General features: G+C 39.0%; 1 protein-coding gene across 2 annotated transcripts in view; it reads left to right on the top strand.

Annotated features, from left to right (window-relative positions):
* Window positions 1–18,355, top strand: part of FAM120C (family with sequence similarity 120C) — a 113,027-nt gene that overhangs the window by 23,139 nt on the left and 71,533 nt on the right. For both annotated transcript variants that reach the window (XM_047843804.1, XM_047843806.1), the window contains exons 2-4: window positions 7,111–7,357; window positions 8,688–8,770; window positions 16,683–16,811. In XM_047843804.1, coding sequence (XP_047699760.1) covers window positions 7,111–7,357; window positions 8,688–8,770; window positions 16,683–16,811 — 459 coding nt within the window. The remainder of the gene's footprint in view (window positions 1–7,110; window positions 7,358–8,687; window positions 8,771–16,682; window positions 16,812–18,355) is intronic.

Raw genomic sequence — 18,355 nt, 5'->3', positions numbered from 1 at the left:
CCATACTTTTGTGGGTCTAATTCTGGGGTTTCTATTCTATTCCATTGGTCTATGTGTCTGTTTTTGTGCCAATACCATGCTGTCTTGATGATGACAGCTTTGTAGTAGAGGCTAAAGTCTGGGATTGTGATGCCTCCTGCTTTCGTCTTCTTCTTCACAATTTCTTTGGCTATTCAGGGCCTTTTGTGGTTCCATACAAATTTTGGGATTGCTTGTTCTAGCTTTGAGAAGAATGCTGGTGCAATTTTGATTGGGATTGCATTGAATGTGTAGATAGCTTTGGGTAGTATTGACATTTTGACAATATTTATTCTTCCAATCCATGAGCACGGAATGTTTTTCCATTTCTTTATATCTTCTTCAATTTCTTTCATAAGGTTTCTCTAGTTTCCAGCATACAGATCTTTTGCATCTTTGGTTAGGTTTATTGCTAGGTATTTTGTGCTCCTTGGTGCAATTGTGAATGGGATCAGTGTCTTTGTCTTTCTGTTGCTTCGTTATTAGTGTATAAGAATGCAACTGATTTCTGTACATTGATTTTGTATCCTGCAACTTTGCTAAATTCATGGATCAGTTCTAGCAGACTTCTGGTGGAGTCTATCAGATTTTCCATGTATAATATCATGTCATCTGCAAAAAGTGAAAGCTTAACTTCATCTTTGCCAATTTTGATGCCTTTGATTTCCTTTTGTTGTCTGATTGCTGATGCTATAACTTCCAACACTATGTTAAACAACAGAGGTGAGAGTGGACATCCCTGTCGTGTTCCTCATCTCAGGGAAAAAGCTCTCAGTTTTTCCCCATTGAGGATGATGTTAGCTGTGGGCTTTTCATAAATGGATTTTATGATCTTTAAGTATGTTCCTTCTATCCCGACTTTCTCGAGGGTTTTTATTAATAAAGTTGCTGAATTTTGTCAAATGCCTTTTCTGCATCAATTGACAGGATCATATGATTCTTATCTTTTCTTTTATTAATGTGATGTATCACATTGATTGATTTGCAAATGTTGAACCAGCCCTGCATCCCAGGAATGAATCCCACTTGATCATGGTGAATAATTCTTTTTATATGCTGTTGAATTCGATTTGCTAGTATCTTATAGAGAATTTTTGCATCCATATTCATCAGGGATATTGACCTGTAGTTCTCTTTTTTTACTGGGTCTCTGTCTGGTTTAGGAATCAAAGTAATACTGGCTTCATAGAATGAGTCTGGAAGTTTTCCTTCCCTTTCTATTTTTTGGAATAGCTTGAGAAGGATAGGTATTATCTCTGCTTTAAACGTCTAGTAGCACACCCCTGGGAAGCCATCTGGTCCTGGACTCTTATTTGTTGGGAGATTTTTGCTGACTGATTCAATTTCTTCGCTGGTTATGGGTCTCTTCAAGCTTTCTATTTCCTCCTGATTGAGTTTTGGAAGCGTGTGGGAGTTTAGGAATTTGTCCATTTCTTCCAAATTGTCCAGTTTGTTGGCATATAATTTTTCATAGTATTCCCTGATAATTGCTTGTATTTCTGAGCGATTGGTTGTACTAATTCCATTTTCATTCATGATTTTATCTATTTGGGTCATCTCCCTTTTCTTTTTGAGAGCCTGGCTAGAGGTTTATCAATTTTGTTTATTTTTTCAAAAAACCAACTCTTGGTTTCGTTGATCTGCTCTCCAGTTTTTTTAGATTCTATATTGTTTATTTCTGCTCTGATCTTTATTATTTGTCTTCTTCTGCTGGATTTAGGCTGTCTTTGCTGATCTGCTTCTATTTCCTTTAGGTGTGCTGTTAGATTTTGTATTTGGGATTTTTCTTGTTTCTTGAGATAGGCCTGCATTGCAATGTAGTTTCCTCTCAGGACTGCCTTCGCTGCATCCCAAAGCGTTTGGATTGTTGTATTTTCATTTTCATTTGTTTCCATATATTTTTTAATTTCTTCTCTAATTGCCTGGTTGACCCATTCATTCTTTAGTAGGGTCTTCTTTAACCTCGATGCCTTTGGAGGTTTTCCAGACTTTTTCCTGTGGTTGATTTCAAGTTTCATAGCATTGTGGTCTGAAAGTATGCATGGTATGATCTCAATTCTTGTATACTTATGAAGGGCTGTTTTGTGACCCAATATGTGATCTATCTTGGAGAAGGTTCCATGTGCACTCGAGAAGAAAGTATATTCTGTTGCTTTGGGATGCAGAGTTCTAAATATATCTGTCAAGTCCATCTGATCCAATGTACCAGTCAGGGCCCTTGTTTCTTTATTGACCGTGTGTCCAGATGATCTATCCACTGTTGTAAGTGGGGTGTTAAAGTCCCCTGCAATTACCACATTCTTATCAATAAGATTGCTTATGTTTGTGAGTAATTCTTTTATATATTTGGGGGCTCCTGTATTTGGCGCATAGACATTTATAATTGTTAGCTCTTCCTGATGGATAGACCCTGTGATTATTATATAATGCCCTTCTTCATCTCTTGTTACAGCCTTTAATTTAAAGTCTAGTTTGTCTGATATAAGTATGGCTACTCCAGCTTTCTTTTGACTTCCAGTGGCATGATAAATAGTTCTCCATCCCCTCACTCTCAATCTGAAGGTATCCTCAGGTCTAAAATGAGTCTCTTGTAGACAGCAAATAGATAGGTCTTGTGTTTTTATCCATTCTGATACCCTATGTCTTTTGGTTGGAGCATTTAGTCCATTTACATTCAGTGTTATTATAGAAAGATATGGGTTTAGAGTCATTGTGATGTCTGTATGTTTTATGCTTGTAGCAATGTCTCTGGTACTTTGTCTCACAGGATCCCCCTTAGGATCTCTTGCAGGGCTCCTTTGGTGTTGAGGAATTCCTTCAGTTTTTGTTTGTTTGGGAAGACCTTTATCTCTCCTTCTATTCTAAATGACAGACTTGCTGGATAAAGGATTCTTGGCTGCATATTTTTTTCTGTTCATCACATTAAAGATTTCCTGCCGTTCCTTTCTGGCCTGCCATGTTTCAGTAGAGAGATCGGTCACGAGTCTTATAGGTCTTCCTTTATATGTTAGAGCACGTTTATCTCTAGCCGCTTTCAGAATTTTCTCTTTATCCTTGTATTTTGCCAGTTTCACTATGATATGTCGTGCAGAAGATCGATTCAAGTTACATCTGAAGGGAGTTCTGTGTGTGTCTTGGATTTCAATGCCTTTTTCCTTCCCCAGATCCGGGAAGTTCTCAGCTATTATTTCTTCAAGTACCCCTTCAGCACCTTTCCCTCTCTCTTCCTCCTCTGGAATACCAATTATGCATATATTATTTCTCTTTAGTGCATCACTTAGTTCTCTAATTTTCCCCTCATACTCCTGGATTTTTTTATCTCTCTTTTTCTCAGCTTCTTCTTTTTCCATAATTTTATCTTCTAGTTCACCTATTCTCTCCTCTGCCTCTTCAATCCGAGCCGTAGTTGTCTCCATTTTATTTTGCAGCTCATTGATAGCACTTTTTAGCTCCTCCTGGCTGTTCCTTAGTCCCTTGATCTCTGTAGCAAGAGATTCTCTGCTGTCCTTTATACTGTTTTCAAGCCCAGCAATTAATTTTATGACTAGTATTCTAAATTCACTTTTTGTTATATTGTTTAAATCCTTTTTGATCAGTTTGTTAGCTGTTGTTATTTCCTGGACGTTTTTCTGAGGGGAATTCTTCTGTTTCGTCATTTTGGATAGTCCCTGGAGTGGTCCGGGACTTCGGGGCACTTCCCCTGTGCTGTCTTGAATAACTTGCGTTGGTGGGCGGGGCGCCGTCAGACCCCATGTCTGCCCCCAGCCCACCAATGGGGCCACAGTCAGACTGGTGTGTGCCTTTTCTTCCCTTCTCCTAGGGGCGGGATTCATTGTGGGGTGGCGTGGCCCATCTGAGCTACTTGCACACTGACAGGCTTGTGGTGCTGGGGATCTGGCGTATTAGCTGGGGTGGATTGGCCAGGTGCACAGGGGTGGGAGGGGCAGCCTCAGCTTGCTTTTCCTTCAGAGATCCACTTCTGGAGGGGCCCTGTGGCACCGGGAGGGAGTCAGACCCACTGGAGGGATGGATCCGCAGAAGCACAGCGTTGGATGTTTGCACGGTGCAAGCAAGTTCCCTGGCAGGAACTGGTTCCCTTTGGCATTTTGGCTGGGGGATGGCCGAGGGAGATGGCGCTGGCGAGCACCTTTGTTCCCCACCAAGCTGAGCTCTGTCATCTGGGGCTCAACAACTCTCCCTCCCGTTGTCCTCTATCCCTCCCGTTCTCCGAGCAGAGCTGTTAGCTCATAACCTTCCAGATGTCAAGTCCCGCTTGCTGTCGGAACACACTCCATCCGGCCCCTCCACCTTTGCCAGCCATACTCAGGGGCTCTGGCCGGCGGGACGCCCTTCTGCACCGGCTCCCTCCCGCCAGTCCGTGGAGCGCGCACGGCCTCGCCACCCTTCCTACCCTCTTCCGTGGGCCTCTCGTCTGCGCTTGGCTCTGGAGACTCCGTTCTGCTAATCCTCTGGCGGTTTTCTGGGTTATTTAGGCAGGTGTAGGTGGAATCTAAGTGATCAGCAGGACGCGTGGTGTGCCCAGCATCCTCCTACGCTGCCATTTTTCCAGGATCCCAGAGCTGAATTTGAATTCTAGTTCCATTTTTTTTAATTGGGATAAAAAAATTGGGAAATAATTCACATAATGGCATAAAATTTACAATTTTTTATGTACAATTCAGTTGTATTCACAGTTGTGTACAACTGTGACCACTATTTCCAGAATATTTTTATCATCCCAAAAGTGAACCCAGTACCCTCTAGCACTGATTCTTCATTTCCCTTTTCCCCCACTCCCTGGCAACCACTAATATATTTTTCCATCTCTATGGATTTTCCTGTTATGGAATATTAATATAAAAAGGAATCATATAATATCTGGCCTTTGTGTCTGGCTTCTTGCACTCTATAGTGGTTTTAAGGTTCATTTATGTTGTAGAATGAATCAGTACTTCATTCCTTTTTATAGCTAAATAATATTCCCTTGTGTGGATATATCACATTTTGCTTAACCATTTTTCTGATGATGGACATTTTTTTTTGTTTTTTAATGTTTCTTTATTTTTGAGAGAGAGACCGAGACAGAGAATCCCACGCAGGCTCTGCGCTGTCAGCACAGAGCCAGACGTGAGACTCAAACCCACGAACTGTGAGATCATGACCTGAGACGGAATCAAGAGTTGGACATTCAACCTGAGCCACTCAGACACCTCTGTTGATGGACATTTGGAATGCTCTGTGGCCCTGAGCATGGCATCTCCTTTCTCTGAGCCTCAGTTTCCTCATCTGTAAGATGGGGCTTATAACGCTCACATTGTCTGATTGTGATGATGAGAGGGAAGGTTTCACACTTATACCCAGTACAGACAAATACTCAATAAGTGACTTGTATAAGAGATATGCTGAAAAAAACTATCACCAGGGGGACAGCATAAAACTGTACTCCTATCCTGACCCAATTGGAGTTTATCATAACTCTAGGTGTAAATATGTTGCAGTACAAAGTAAGGATTTTTGGTTCCTTTGTTTGGATATCAAACATATGCAGACATTACTTTGCTATCTGCTTATCAATGTCCCTCCCCCTGTGGACTTAATGTGTGACATAACTATCTACTGTGACTAGACTCTCCATATGCTGGGAGAAACTTAATGCACTAAAATTCCTGTCAGACTCCAGAAAACTACCATTCTTTTATAATTTAAATGAAAAAAAAAACTAGGTCAGTTGAGTTCAACAAAAATATATAGGTCCACAGGCTCTAAAGCCAAAATCCAAGCTTTGTTCCTTCCAGCTATGTGGCCTTAGGAATAGCAATGTAAAAATGGGAATGATAACAACAGTTATAGCCTTATAAGATTATTAAATAAATTAATGTGTGCAGAGTACTTGCAACATTGCTTAGCACATAGTATGTGTTCAGTATCTGTTAGCTACTTTTATTCATATCATGCTCCAAGCATTATCTTGGAGCCCAAAATCAAGAGATAAATAAAGTCTCTGCAGTCAAGGAAGTTAGTGTGGTAGAACCAGTATGCAGATTATTTCAGTATGCTCTAAGTGCAGTGATAGAGGCATGCACAGGAAGACCACTTAACAGTCTATTATATAAAAAATAGTGCTTTCCAGGAAGAAGCCTGGTACAACGGAAAGTATGTATTCTCGAGTCAGAACAGCTTGGGTTTGAATCCTGTGTACACTTATTCATTATGCAGCTTTGCGGGGAGAGAACCTCTCATAGTGTTAGTGTTCTCATTTCTAAAATGGGGTGAAGATTCTGACCTCTACCTGCTGGAAATGCCCTGTTTGGGTGCTCTGTGGTTTAAGGTGGTTCTAAAAAAAAGCAAGCAAGAAATTTTTTTAAAAGGAGTTACATGAACTTAGAATCAGATTCTTACTATATGTTATTTAACCTCTCTGTATCTATTTCCACATGTAAGTTTTTTTATCCATATCTACCTTGCTCAGAACAACCATGGTTGTTCTGACAATGAGATAATGTATGTAAAGTATATGTGGCATTTCAAAGGTGCTGAGCAATACATAATAGTTTTATTTCTAACAAAGATATCTTCTGTTATTGTTTAAGGTGAAAACTTAAGTAATATATACCATGTTAATTTCAGTATTCTTTTTTTTCAATTTATTTATTTTGAGAGGGAGAGAGAGAGAGCACATGCTGGTGGGGCAGAGAGAGAGAGGGAGACAGAGAATCCCAAGCAGGCTCCACACTGTCAGCACAGAGCCTGATGTAGGGCTCGAACTCATGAACCTGTGCCAAAACCAAGAGTCAAACACTTAACCTACGGAGCCACCCAGGCTCCCTAATTTCAGTATTCTTTTGAAGAGCCTCACACGACAGTTTCATGAAAGGACTGGGCATTTAAATGGATACATGGATGGTGATGTCTTTGTTTATAGTAAGAATAATCAAGTTCAAAGATGAGAAAGACTTTTTTTGAAGAGTATTGTGTTCAACCATTTGTGATCTTAAATTTCAACAAACTATAAAATATAGTTGCTAACCTGGACTTCTAACCAAATATATCGGTTTCTGTTGCATGATATGTTCTTCTCTCCTTCCCTCCTAGGTCTTTCAGAGCCTTGAAGACCACCATTTGGAAGTGGTGGCTTTTTTCAGGGAAAATGGCTTCCATGGCCTTCTTGCCCATGATTCCGAGTATGCCCTCTACAATATTCCCTCTTACTACAGTTCCCATGCTCTGAAGCTGAGCTGGAATGGGAAGAATCTCACTACCAATCAGTTCCTGATGCAGGAAGTAGCCAAGCAGCTGGGCTTGAAACGGATGAATTTTCCTATATTTGCTGCACTGCTAGGTAGGTATCCAAAGAAAAGACTCCAGTGATTGGTAAAGTTTCCTCTTCCAATGCTAAGACATGAAGACCAGAGCAATTTAGCCTGTCACTATTGAATTTATCTTTTTTAAAGTCCGCATGACAAAACACTATGCTGGGGAAAACCCAGCAGTCTTTTGGGCTTCTTACTAGAAACTCAGCATCTTTGTCTTACGAATTTAATACAGGATATTCCAGAAAATATTTCAATTTTTCTAAAAACTTTTTTGTTATATTCCATTATTATTTTATGCAGAGCACTGTCTTAGGCCAAATGTTTTATTAGTCTTAGATAGCTTTGGTTCCCCATTCAGAGCATGAGCATTTCTTTCCCTCTACCTCAATTTACTTTTTTTTTTTTTTTGGCTCTAGCACCTTTACCCTCTGAATCTGTGTCTCAATTTAGATCAAGAACATAAACTGCTGTATATGTTTTTCTTTTTCTGTTGTGCTAACATTTTATTATGAAAATTTCCAAACATACATCAAAATTGAAAGAATTTGGTAGTGAAAATCCTATATCTGCCACCAGTATTCCTGCCATTAACATTTTCCTATATTTGCTTTATCATATATGTCAGTCCAGTCTAGTCATCCATCAATTTATCTTTCAAAAATGCATTTAAAAGTAAATTACAGACAGGTGATTATGTTTTGAGTTGGTTTTCCATGTACTGACAGCATGATGGTTAATATGTTGTCTCAGGTGTAACCTCTGCTTATGATCCCAGTGGATTTGAGTTTGGTTCATATAACAGAGCCACCACAATTTTTAGAATTAGGCCTATGGCAAATTACTGAAATTACACCTGCCTGGTTTCAATTTCCTTATCTGTGAAATAGAATAGTATATTTCATTGTGTTACTGACAATATTAAGTGAAATGAGATATATAAAACACCCAGCACTTACTAGGCAGTCAGTAATTGTAGCTGCTATTATAAAAAGTAGAATGATTAGGTAATAGATAATAGCATGTGCTTTGAAGTCCTCTTCTTATCCTGGTGTGGGCATTTATTAAGTCACCAAACATAATGCTACTTTGTGCTAAGTCACCAAACTTGTCTGAACCTCAGTTACCTTATCTGTAAAATAGGGATAATAATACTACTGGCATGGTTATTATAAGGATGATACATATAATGCATGAGATACATAGTGGGTAATCAAAACATAGCTACTATAGACATTACATTGAAAATCTACAACTATGTGAATTATTTTATTATTTTCTTACCCAGAGGCCCTTTCATAGCCTGGAAGTTCTATGAATACATTTGTACTGTCAGTAAATGACAAATGTACTTTATAGGTAACCACATTCTCCCAGATGAGGACCTGGCTGCTTTTCACTGGAGCCTCTTGGGACCAGAACATCCCCTTGCATCACTTAAGGTAAAGTGCCCCCTTTCTTACCTATACATTCATGCCTAGGGGACATTAGGTTTTTTTCATCGGAGTTTTGATAGAATAATTGCCTTTCATTAGGCTTAAAATATTTCAAATACTTACAAAAAATTATAATTATGATCAAATCCTTAAAATCTTTTTTATTAACTTTTTATCTTAATTCCAGTATAGTTAATATACAGTGTTAGATTATTCTCAGGTATACCATATAATGATTCAACAATTCCATTCATCACCCAGTACTCTTCACAACAAGTGCATTCCTTAAACCCCATCACTTATTTCACTTATCAACCCCACCACCACCCACTTACAGAGTTTGTCCTCTATATAGTTACGAATCTGTTTCTTGGCTTATCTTTATCTTTTTTTCCCCTTTGATCATTTGTTTTCTTTTTCAAATTCCACACATGAGTGAAATTATATGCTGTTTGTCTTTCTCTGACTGAATTATTTCAATTAGCATTATATTCTCTAGATCCACCCATGTTGTTGCAAATGGCAAGATTTTGTTCTTTTTATGGGTGAATAACATGTATACACACACACACGCACACACACACACACACACACTAATTCTTCTTTTTTTAAATTTATTTATTTAAATTCAAGTTAGTTAACACACAGTGTAGTATTGGTTTCAGGAGTAGAACCCAGTGATGCATAACTTACATATGACACCCAGTGCTCATCCCAACAAGTGCCCTCCTTAATGCTCACCACCCATTTAGCCCATCCCACCCCCTACCTCCCCTCCAGCAACCCTCAGTTTGTTTTCTGTATTTAAGAGTCTCTTATGGTTTGCTACCTTCTCTGTATCTTATTTTTCCTTCCTTCCTCTCTCCCTGAGAAAAAATCCCACGCCTGCACAGTGTGTAGAATCTATGGTGTAGCACTGCTAAAACCAGCAAAGGTTGTATTCCCTCTGGGTGTGCCTCTGTCCCATGATGATGAAAAAGGCCTTTTGCTGGCACCTGCATGGTGTTTTGTCCTTGGGGAGGCAATAAACCCTTTTCCAAAAGTACTCCAGGAAGGGGACTGTTCTCTCCCAGTGTGCCCCAGAGATTCCTACACTAGGCTATGCACTCCAGAGCTAGCTCCCTCCTCCCCAGGAATGTGTGCCATAGCTCCGCTCCAGAGAAAGTCACGCACTTCCAAAACCTGAGTTTGAGCTCCAAATGCTGTTTAAGAAAAAACTGGGACACTCAGTACTTCTCGCCCCCGAGACCATGATCCAGAGAGGTTTTCCTCTTGTTGTAACTTGATCCTACACTTTCTCAACCCATGTGTCTTTCTCTCCCTTTTGTCTCTCCATGGAAAGGGTTTCCTCCCCTCCGCAGCACCACATTTTTTCTCTTCCCCAGTTCACTTCCACATACTTCACACCTGCCATGCTGTCTCCCTCCAACTGTGGAGTTCCTTCGGTCAGTCCACAGATCGATTTCCTGGGTATTCCAAGTAATGTAACCTCAGTACAGCTCTGTTTGAGGGAGGAGGAAAGCCCAGGGTAACCCTATTTGGCTGCCATCTTAACTCCTCTTATGCTATTTCTTCTTTATCCATTCATCTGTCAGTGGACCCTTAGGCTACTTCTATATCTTTTTTTTTATTAAAAAATTTTTAATGTTTATTTATTTTTGGAAGAGAGAGAGAAACAAAGCGTGAGTGGGGAGGGGCAGAGAGAGGGAGACACAGAATCTGAAGCAGGCTCCAGGCTCCCAGCACAGAACCCAACATGGGGCTTGAACCCATGAACCACGAAATCATGATCTGAGCTGAAGTCAGATGCTCAACCGAGACACCCAGGTGCCCCAGGCCACTTCCATATCTTGACTATTGTAAATAATGCTGCCATAAACATGGGGGTGCATGTATCCCTTTGAATTAGTGTTTTTGTATTTGTGTAAATACCCAGTAGTGCAATTACTGGATTATGAGGTTGTTCTATTTTTAACTTTCTGAGGAAACTCCATACTGTTTTCCACAGTGGCTGCACCACTTTGCATTCCCACGAACAGTTCATGAACGTTCCTTTTTCTCCACATCCTCGCCAACACTTGTTGTTTCTTGTGTTTTCGATTTTAGCCATCCTGACAGGTGTGAGGTGATATCTCATTGTTAGTTTTGATTTGCAATTCCCTGATGATAAGTGATGTTGAACATGTTTTCATGTGTCTGTTGGCAATGTGTATGTCTTCTTTGGAGAAATATCTGTTCATGTCTTTTGCCTACTTTTTAATTGGATTATTTGTTTTTTGGGGTGTTGAGTTATTTAAGTTCTTTATATATTTGGATACTAACCCTTTTTCATATGTGTCATTTGCAAATATCTTCTCCTATTCAGTAGGTTATCTTTTAGTTTTGTGGATTATTTCCTTTTCTGTGCAGAAGCTTTTTATTTTGATGTAGTCCCAATAATTTATTTTTGCTTTTATTTCCCTTGCCTCATGAGACATGTCTAGAAAAATGTTGGTATGGCTGATGTCAGAGAAATTACTGCTTATACTCTCTTCAAGGATTTTTAGGGCTTCAGGTCTCACATTTAAGCCTTTAATCCATTTTGAATTTATTTTTGTGTATGGTGTAAAAAAGTGGACTATTTTCATTCTTTTTCATGTAATTGTCCAGTTTTCTCAACATCATTTGTTGAAGAGAATACCTTTAATATTTTCAGGATTCATACAGATCTATGAAGTCAAATACTAATACTCCAGTAAATGAAATAATGAGCAAAAGACTGAAGCAGACAATTCACAAAAGAAGAAATACAGTGGCCAGTACTATGACTAGATAGATGTTAAATCTCACTAGTGATCAGTCATGCAAATGAAATTATTTTTTTAACCTAATAGTTTGGCAAATATTGAAAAATTAGTGTACCTACTCCTTTTGAGGCTATGTTGAGAGTAATACTCTTATACACTTCTGGTGGTAGTGTAAGTTGCTGAATATATTACTTTTCTCTAGTTCTTTCACTCTGCTAGTTCATACCTTTTCCTCTCTCCTAATGCCTCTAATACTCCCTCCTCCTTGCTCCCTCAGCTCATGAGCTGGCTACGTATTTCACTGACAAAATGTAAGCATTTGGAACAGAATTTCCACCAGCTCCTACCCTTTCATCTTCTCACCCACGTGCATCTGTGTGCCCACTTGTTCTGCCTGCCTTGTGTTAACCGTGGATGACCTGTCCTTGTTCCCATCTAAGGCCAACCTCTCTACATACATGCCAAATCGCATCCCCTCTTACTAACTTAAGGTCATCCCTTTTGCAAGTCTTCCCTCTTTCTCCTGCATCAATTTTTCTGTCTTCATTGAATTTTTCCCATCCCATATATAAGCATGCATCCATCTTAAAAAATAAAGCAAATTCTGCTCTTGACCTTACTTCCTCCACTCAAGCTACTATTCCATATTTCTTCTTCTCCTCTAGCCCATATTTCTTCTTCCCTTATCACAAAGCCTCCTATAGAGTCGTCTATACTTGAGGTGTTTATTATTCCTTTTCCCTACTCTCTCCCAATCTGCTTTGCAGAAATGGTTCTTGATGAGCTCAAGGTGTTAATAAACCTCGATGTTAATAATCTAATGGCCAGCTTTCAGTGTTCATCATATTTGACCAATCAGCAGCATTTGACCCATTTGCTCGCTTCCTCTTCCTTAGAACGTGTTCTTCACTTAGCTTTAAGGACACCACTCTCTTCTAGTTTCCTTCCTATTTCACTGGCTGCTTCTGTTTCCTTTGCTACTTCTTTTTCTTCTTTTCTTATCTTTGGAGTGACCCAGAATTCTATCCTTGGTCCCTTCTCTTAGTTCTACCTATACTTTCTGCCTTAATGGTTGATCTCATACAATATCATGACTTTAAGTATCATCTGTCCATTGATGACTCTTAAATATATGTCTCTAGTTTTTTAAATTTTTTTTTGAGAGAGAGATGGAGGGAGAGCACGTGCATGAGTGGGAGAGAGGCAGAAGGAGAGGGAGAGACTATCCTAAGTAGGTTCCATGCTGAGCATGGATTCAGGATGATGCAGGGCTCCATCCCACAACCCTGAAATCATGACCTGAATCGAAATCAAGAGTCAGATGCTTAACCAACTGAGCCACCCGGGCACCCCTCTATGTCTCTAGTTTTAACATGCCTCTTGAACTCCAAATTGTAATATCTAACAGCCTACTAAACACCTCAGGGTCATATATCCAAGTGGAAACTCATGATCTTTCCCCTAAATCTGATCCTCCGAGAACCTTCCACATTTTCATTAATCACAATCTCATCCTTCTAGTTGCTCAGGCTAAAAACCATAGAGTCATCTCAGATTTCTTTCTCTCTTTCTTACACCCTGCATTTCCTCTGTAAGCAAATACCATCAGTTCTCCCTTCTATGTATGTCCACTTCTCACCATTTTCATTGCTACTACCCTGGTCAATTCACCATTATTTCTTGCCTGGATTTTTATAACAGCTTATTAACTGTTGGTTTTCTGTTTACACTCTCCCCTCTCCCAAATCTATTCTCAATATAACAGCCAGAGTGATCATTTTAAAACCTTATTCAGATCAGTCACTTCTCTAATTCAAAATCCTCCAGTGGCTCTCCACGACACTCACTCAATCTTTACCATGGCCTACAAAGTCTTGTACTGACTGGCCTCTGTTACAGCTCTGATGTCATCTTCTCTTTTCTTTTGCTTGTAGAACCTTTGTATTTATTATTTTCTCCACTTGGAATTCTTTTTCCTCCCACATAACTATGTCCTCACCGTTACAGGTTTTCTCAAATGGCATTTTCTCAGTGAGGCCTTTCCTGACCATCTTATTTAACATTGCATGGTTGTACACGCACACACACAGACACACTTGCATTCCCATGCCCATCTTCTGCTTAGATTTTCTCCAGCACTTACCTACATATAACATAGTATGCATTTTACTTATTTATTCTGTAAGATATTCTGACACAGTTACCCTAGAATTTAATCTTCCATAAGGGCAGCAATATTTATCTTATTCACTGCTGTGTTCTTGGTGCCTATGACAGTGCCTAGTTAGTACACAGTAGGCAGTAAATATTTGTTGAAGGAATGAATGGTACAGCTTTTTGCCCAAACAATTTTATATAAAAAGCCTTTAAAAAGTTTATACCCTTTGACTGAGTAACTACCATTTTAGGAAACTTGTAATTTAATAATTGGAATGTGAACAACAAATCATACCTACATTTTATCACATTAAAGAAAACCTGTATTTAAAATTTTTTCAAGCATCACAAAAGTAGATAAAATAATAACGTAGTGAATCATTATAGTAACATGTGTCCGAAGGCAAGGGAAACAAAAGTAAAAATGAATAGTGGGACCTCATCAAGGTAAAATGGTTCTGCACAGCAAAGGAGACAATCAACGAAACTAAAAAGCAGCCAACAGAATGGGAGAAGATATTTGCAAATGACATATCAGATAAGGGTCATTATCCAAAATCTATAAAGAACTTACCAAACTCAACACCCAAAAAACAAATAATCCAGTGAAGAAATGGGTAGAAGGTATGAATAGACACTTTTCCAAAGAAGACATCTGGATGGCCAACAGACACATGAAAAGATGCTCAACATCACTCATCATCAAAGAAATACAAATCAAAACCACATTGAGATACCACCTCACACAGGTCAGAGTGGCTAAAATTAACAACTCAGGAAGCAACAGATATTGAAAAGGATGTGGAGAAAAGGGAACCCTCTTGCATTGTTGATGGGAATGCAAACTGGTGCAGCTGCTCTGGAAAACAGTGTGGAGGTTCCTCAAAAAATTAAAAATAGAATTACCCTACAACTGAGCAATAGCACTACTAGGAATTTATCCAAAGGATACAGGAGTGCTGATTCGAAGGGGCACATGCACCTCAATGTTTATAGCAGCACTATTGACAATAGTCAAATTATGGAAAGAGCCCAAATGTCCATCAACTGATGAATGGATAAAGAAGATGTGGTATATATACACAATGGAATACTACTTGGCAGTGAAAAGAATGAAATCTGGCCATTTGCAACAACGTGGATGGAACTGGAGGGTATTATGCTAAGCGAAATAAGTCAGAGAAAGATAGATATCATATTGTAGAATTTGAGAAACTTAACAGATGACCTTAGGGGAAGGGAAGGAAAAATAAGTTACAAACAGAGGGAGGCAAACCATAAAAGTCTCTTAAATACAGAGAACAAACTGAGGGTTGCTGGGGGTAGGGGTTTAGGGGGTGGAGTATGGGAGATGGGCATTGAGGAGGGCACTTGTTGGGATGAGCACTGGATGTTGTATGTTAAGTGATGAATCACGGGAATCTACTCCTGAAGCCAAGACTACACTGCATGCGAGCTAACTTGACAATAAAAAAAAAGTTTATACCCTTTGACGAATTACCAGTTTAGGAAGCTTATAATTAAATAATTAGAATGTGAACAAAAATCCTACCTACATTTTATCATAGCATTAAAGAAAACCTGTATTTAAATTTTTTCAAGCATCACAAATGTAGATAAAATAATAATATAGTGAGTCACTATTGAACATCTTCTAGCTCCTACAGTTATGAAGATGTAGCCACACTTGCTGGAGTATTATTATTATTATTATTATTATTATTATTATTATTGCTGTTGCTAATGTAGTTTAAAATAAATTCTGGGGGCGCCTGGGTGGCACAGTCGGTTAAGCGTCCAACTTCAGCCAGGTCACGATCTCGCGGTCCGTGAGTTCAAGCCCCGCATCTGGCTCTGGGCTGATGGCTCAGAGCCTGGAGCCTGTTTCCGATTCTGTGTCTCCCTCTCTCTCTGCCCCTCCCCCGTTCATGCTCTGTCTCTCTCTGTCCCAAAAATAAATAAAAACGTTGAAAAAAAAATTTTTAAATAAATTCTTGACCTCAAGTCATTTTACTCCCAAATTCTTCTATATGCATCTCAAAAACATTTTCATACATAAGCACAATACCATTATTACTTTTAACAAAATTAATGATAAGTTAACATCCAGTCCATTTTAGGATCATCTTGATCGTTTCAAAAAGGCTTTTTTTGTAGTTAGTTCAAATCGGGATCCAAATATGGCCCACAAATTAAAACCTTACCTATACTTGCAAAGAATTTGAAGCAGTCAGGGGCGCCTGGGTGGCTCAGTCCATTAAGTGTCTGACTTCGGCTCCTGACCACATCTGACTGTGATCTAACCATTCACGCATTCGAGCCCCGCCTCAAGCTCTGTGCTGACAGCTCAGAGCCTAGAGCCTGATTTGGATTCTGTGTCTCCCTGTCTCTCTGCCCTTTTCCATTCATGTGTGCTCTCTCTCTCTCTTTCTCTCAAAAATAAATAAACGTTAAAAATTATTTAAAAAACTGAAAGCTGCCAAATGGTATTATGAAAGAAAACTGATTATGGCAGTGTCCTCAACTAGTGGTTATCTCTGTAGTAGGATTATAAATGATATGACGTTATCTTTCTTTATACTTTTTTGGTTTTTTTCCCCCAAGTGTTCTATGCTGAGAATTGTGAGGAAAACTATTTTTTAATGTTTTTTTACTTATTTTTGAGGGAGAGAGAGAGGAGCGGAGAGAGGGGGAGACAGAGAATCCCAAGCAGGCTCTGCACTGCCACGCAGAGCCCCACGCGGGGCTCAAACTCATGAACCGTGAGATCATGACCTGAGTTGAAACCAAGAGTTGGCCGTTCAACTGACTGAGCCACCCAGGCGCCCCTGGAGGAAACTATTTTTAAGGAAAAGATTTTAACTATCTCTAAGTGGATTTGCTGAATTTGAATTTTCTGGCTTACCCCTACATCACTCTTTCTCTTAATGATCATCATCAACCTCAATGTACCTTGCTTATCTTATCTCTTCTAGGTCCGAGCTCATCAGCTGGTTCTTCCTCCCTGTGATGTGGTGATCAAGGCTGTTTCTGAGTATGTTAGCTCCATTAAAGACCCTTCAAATCTGGATGTGGTTGGGAAGGATGTTTTCAAACAGTCTCAGGTGAGCTAGACTTCTTCCTAAGAGTTGCCGGTTTTCTTACCTTCACTAGTACCACCAGCAGATTTGATTTTTTTTCTGTGCTACCTACCTTCTCTCCACCTAGCTTCTTGTTTTCTCCATGCTTACAGACTGGAACCCCAAAGTTTCCTTTGAAAACATTACTAGGTCTGGAATGAAAGAGTTCTTTGCCTTTTTCCCCACTATCAAGATAAAAAAGCTTACTCTGGAAAATCTAGAAAATAAAAACACTTAAAATCTCATTACCCAGAAACAATTTGATATAGTTATCACTCTGGAATATGTGCTTCTACCCTTTTTGTGTTTCAATGTATACCTTGATATAAAGAAGGTCTTGTTTAGTTGAGGTTAATGGGTCATGAAAAAGACTACTTAAAGTAGGTCCACATAAAACAAAAATCAGTATTTCATTGTTAATAGTGAGAAAAAGACTCTACTGGGGAATTTGTCTTGTGAAATGAAGCTAAAAGTTAGGAAAATAAGTCAGTTTTGTTTTCAATAATTTAATTTAGACTTGCACAATGGGTTTTTCAGTTTATTTTTAAAGTTAACATAAAGTGGGCACCTGTGTGGCTCAGTCAGTTAAGTGTTCAACTCTTGATTTTGGCTCAGGTCATGATCTCATGGTTCATGAGTTCGAGCTCCACATCAGGCTCTGTGCTGACAGTGTGGAGTCTGCTTGGGATTCTCTCTCTCCCTCTCTCTCTGCCCCTCCCCCATTTGTGTTTGTGCACACTCCGTCTCAAAAAATAAATAAACTTTTAAAAATTAACATAAAGTAAAACTGACTTTTATATGTGTGTGTATATAGTTCTCTGAATTTTTAGTACATGATTTATGTAACCACCATCACAATTAGGATCAGAACAGTTGAGCCACCCCCAAAAATCTCTCATGCTGTCACTTTGTAATCACACCCAAACTTATCCCTAACTCCTGGCAACTACCAGTCTATTGTTTGTCACTACAGTTATATCTTTTAGAGGATAACATATTAATGGAATCACATAGTATTTAATCCTTTGAGAATAGTATTTTTCATTCAACATAATGCCTTGAGATTCTTCTACATTGTTTCATGTTGCATCTATCAATAATTCTTGCTTTTTATTGCTAAGTGGTATACATTGTATGGGTATGCCACAGTGTATTTATTCATTCACCTCTAAAAGATATTTGAGTTATTTCCAATTTTTGGTAGTTCGAATACAGTTGCTATAAACATTTATGTACAGATTTTTCTCTAATGAACATAAGTTTTACCTCCCTGGTGTAAATACCAAGGAGTGGGATTTCTGGGTCATATGGTAAGTGTATGTTTAACTTTGGCTTTATAAGACCCCGCCAAACCATTTTCCAGTGTGGCTGTTCCATTCCTCACTAGCACTTGTTACTAATCAGTATTTTTTATAAGCATTCTAATAGGTGTGTAGTGGCAGCTCTTCATAATTTTAATTTGCATTCCTCAAATGACTAATGATAAACATTTTTTTCTTGTGCTTACTTGCCATCCATATGTCTTCTTT

Source organism: Prionailurus viverrinus, chromosome X (genome assembly GCF_022837055.1).
Source record: "Prionailurus viverrinus isolate Anna chromosome X, UM_Priviv_1.0, whole genome shotgun sequence".
Classification (NCBI taxonomy): Eukaryota; Metazoa; Chordata; class Mammalia; order Carnivora; family Felidae; genus Prionailurus; species Prionailurus viverrinus.
The sequence above is the reverse complement of the archived record's forward strand: the minus strand, read 5'-3'. Positions and strand labels throughout refer to the sequence as shown.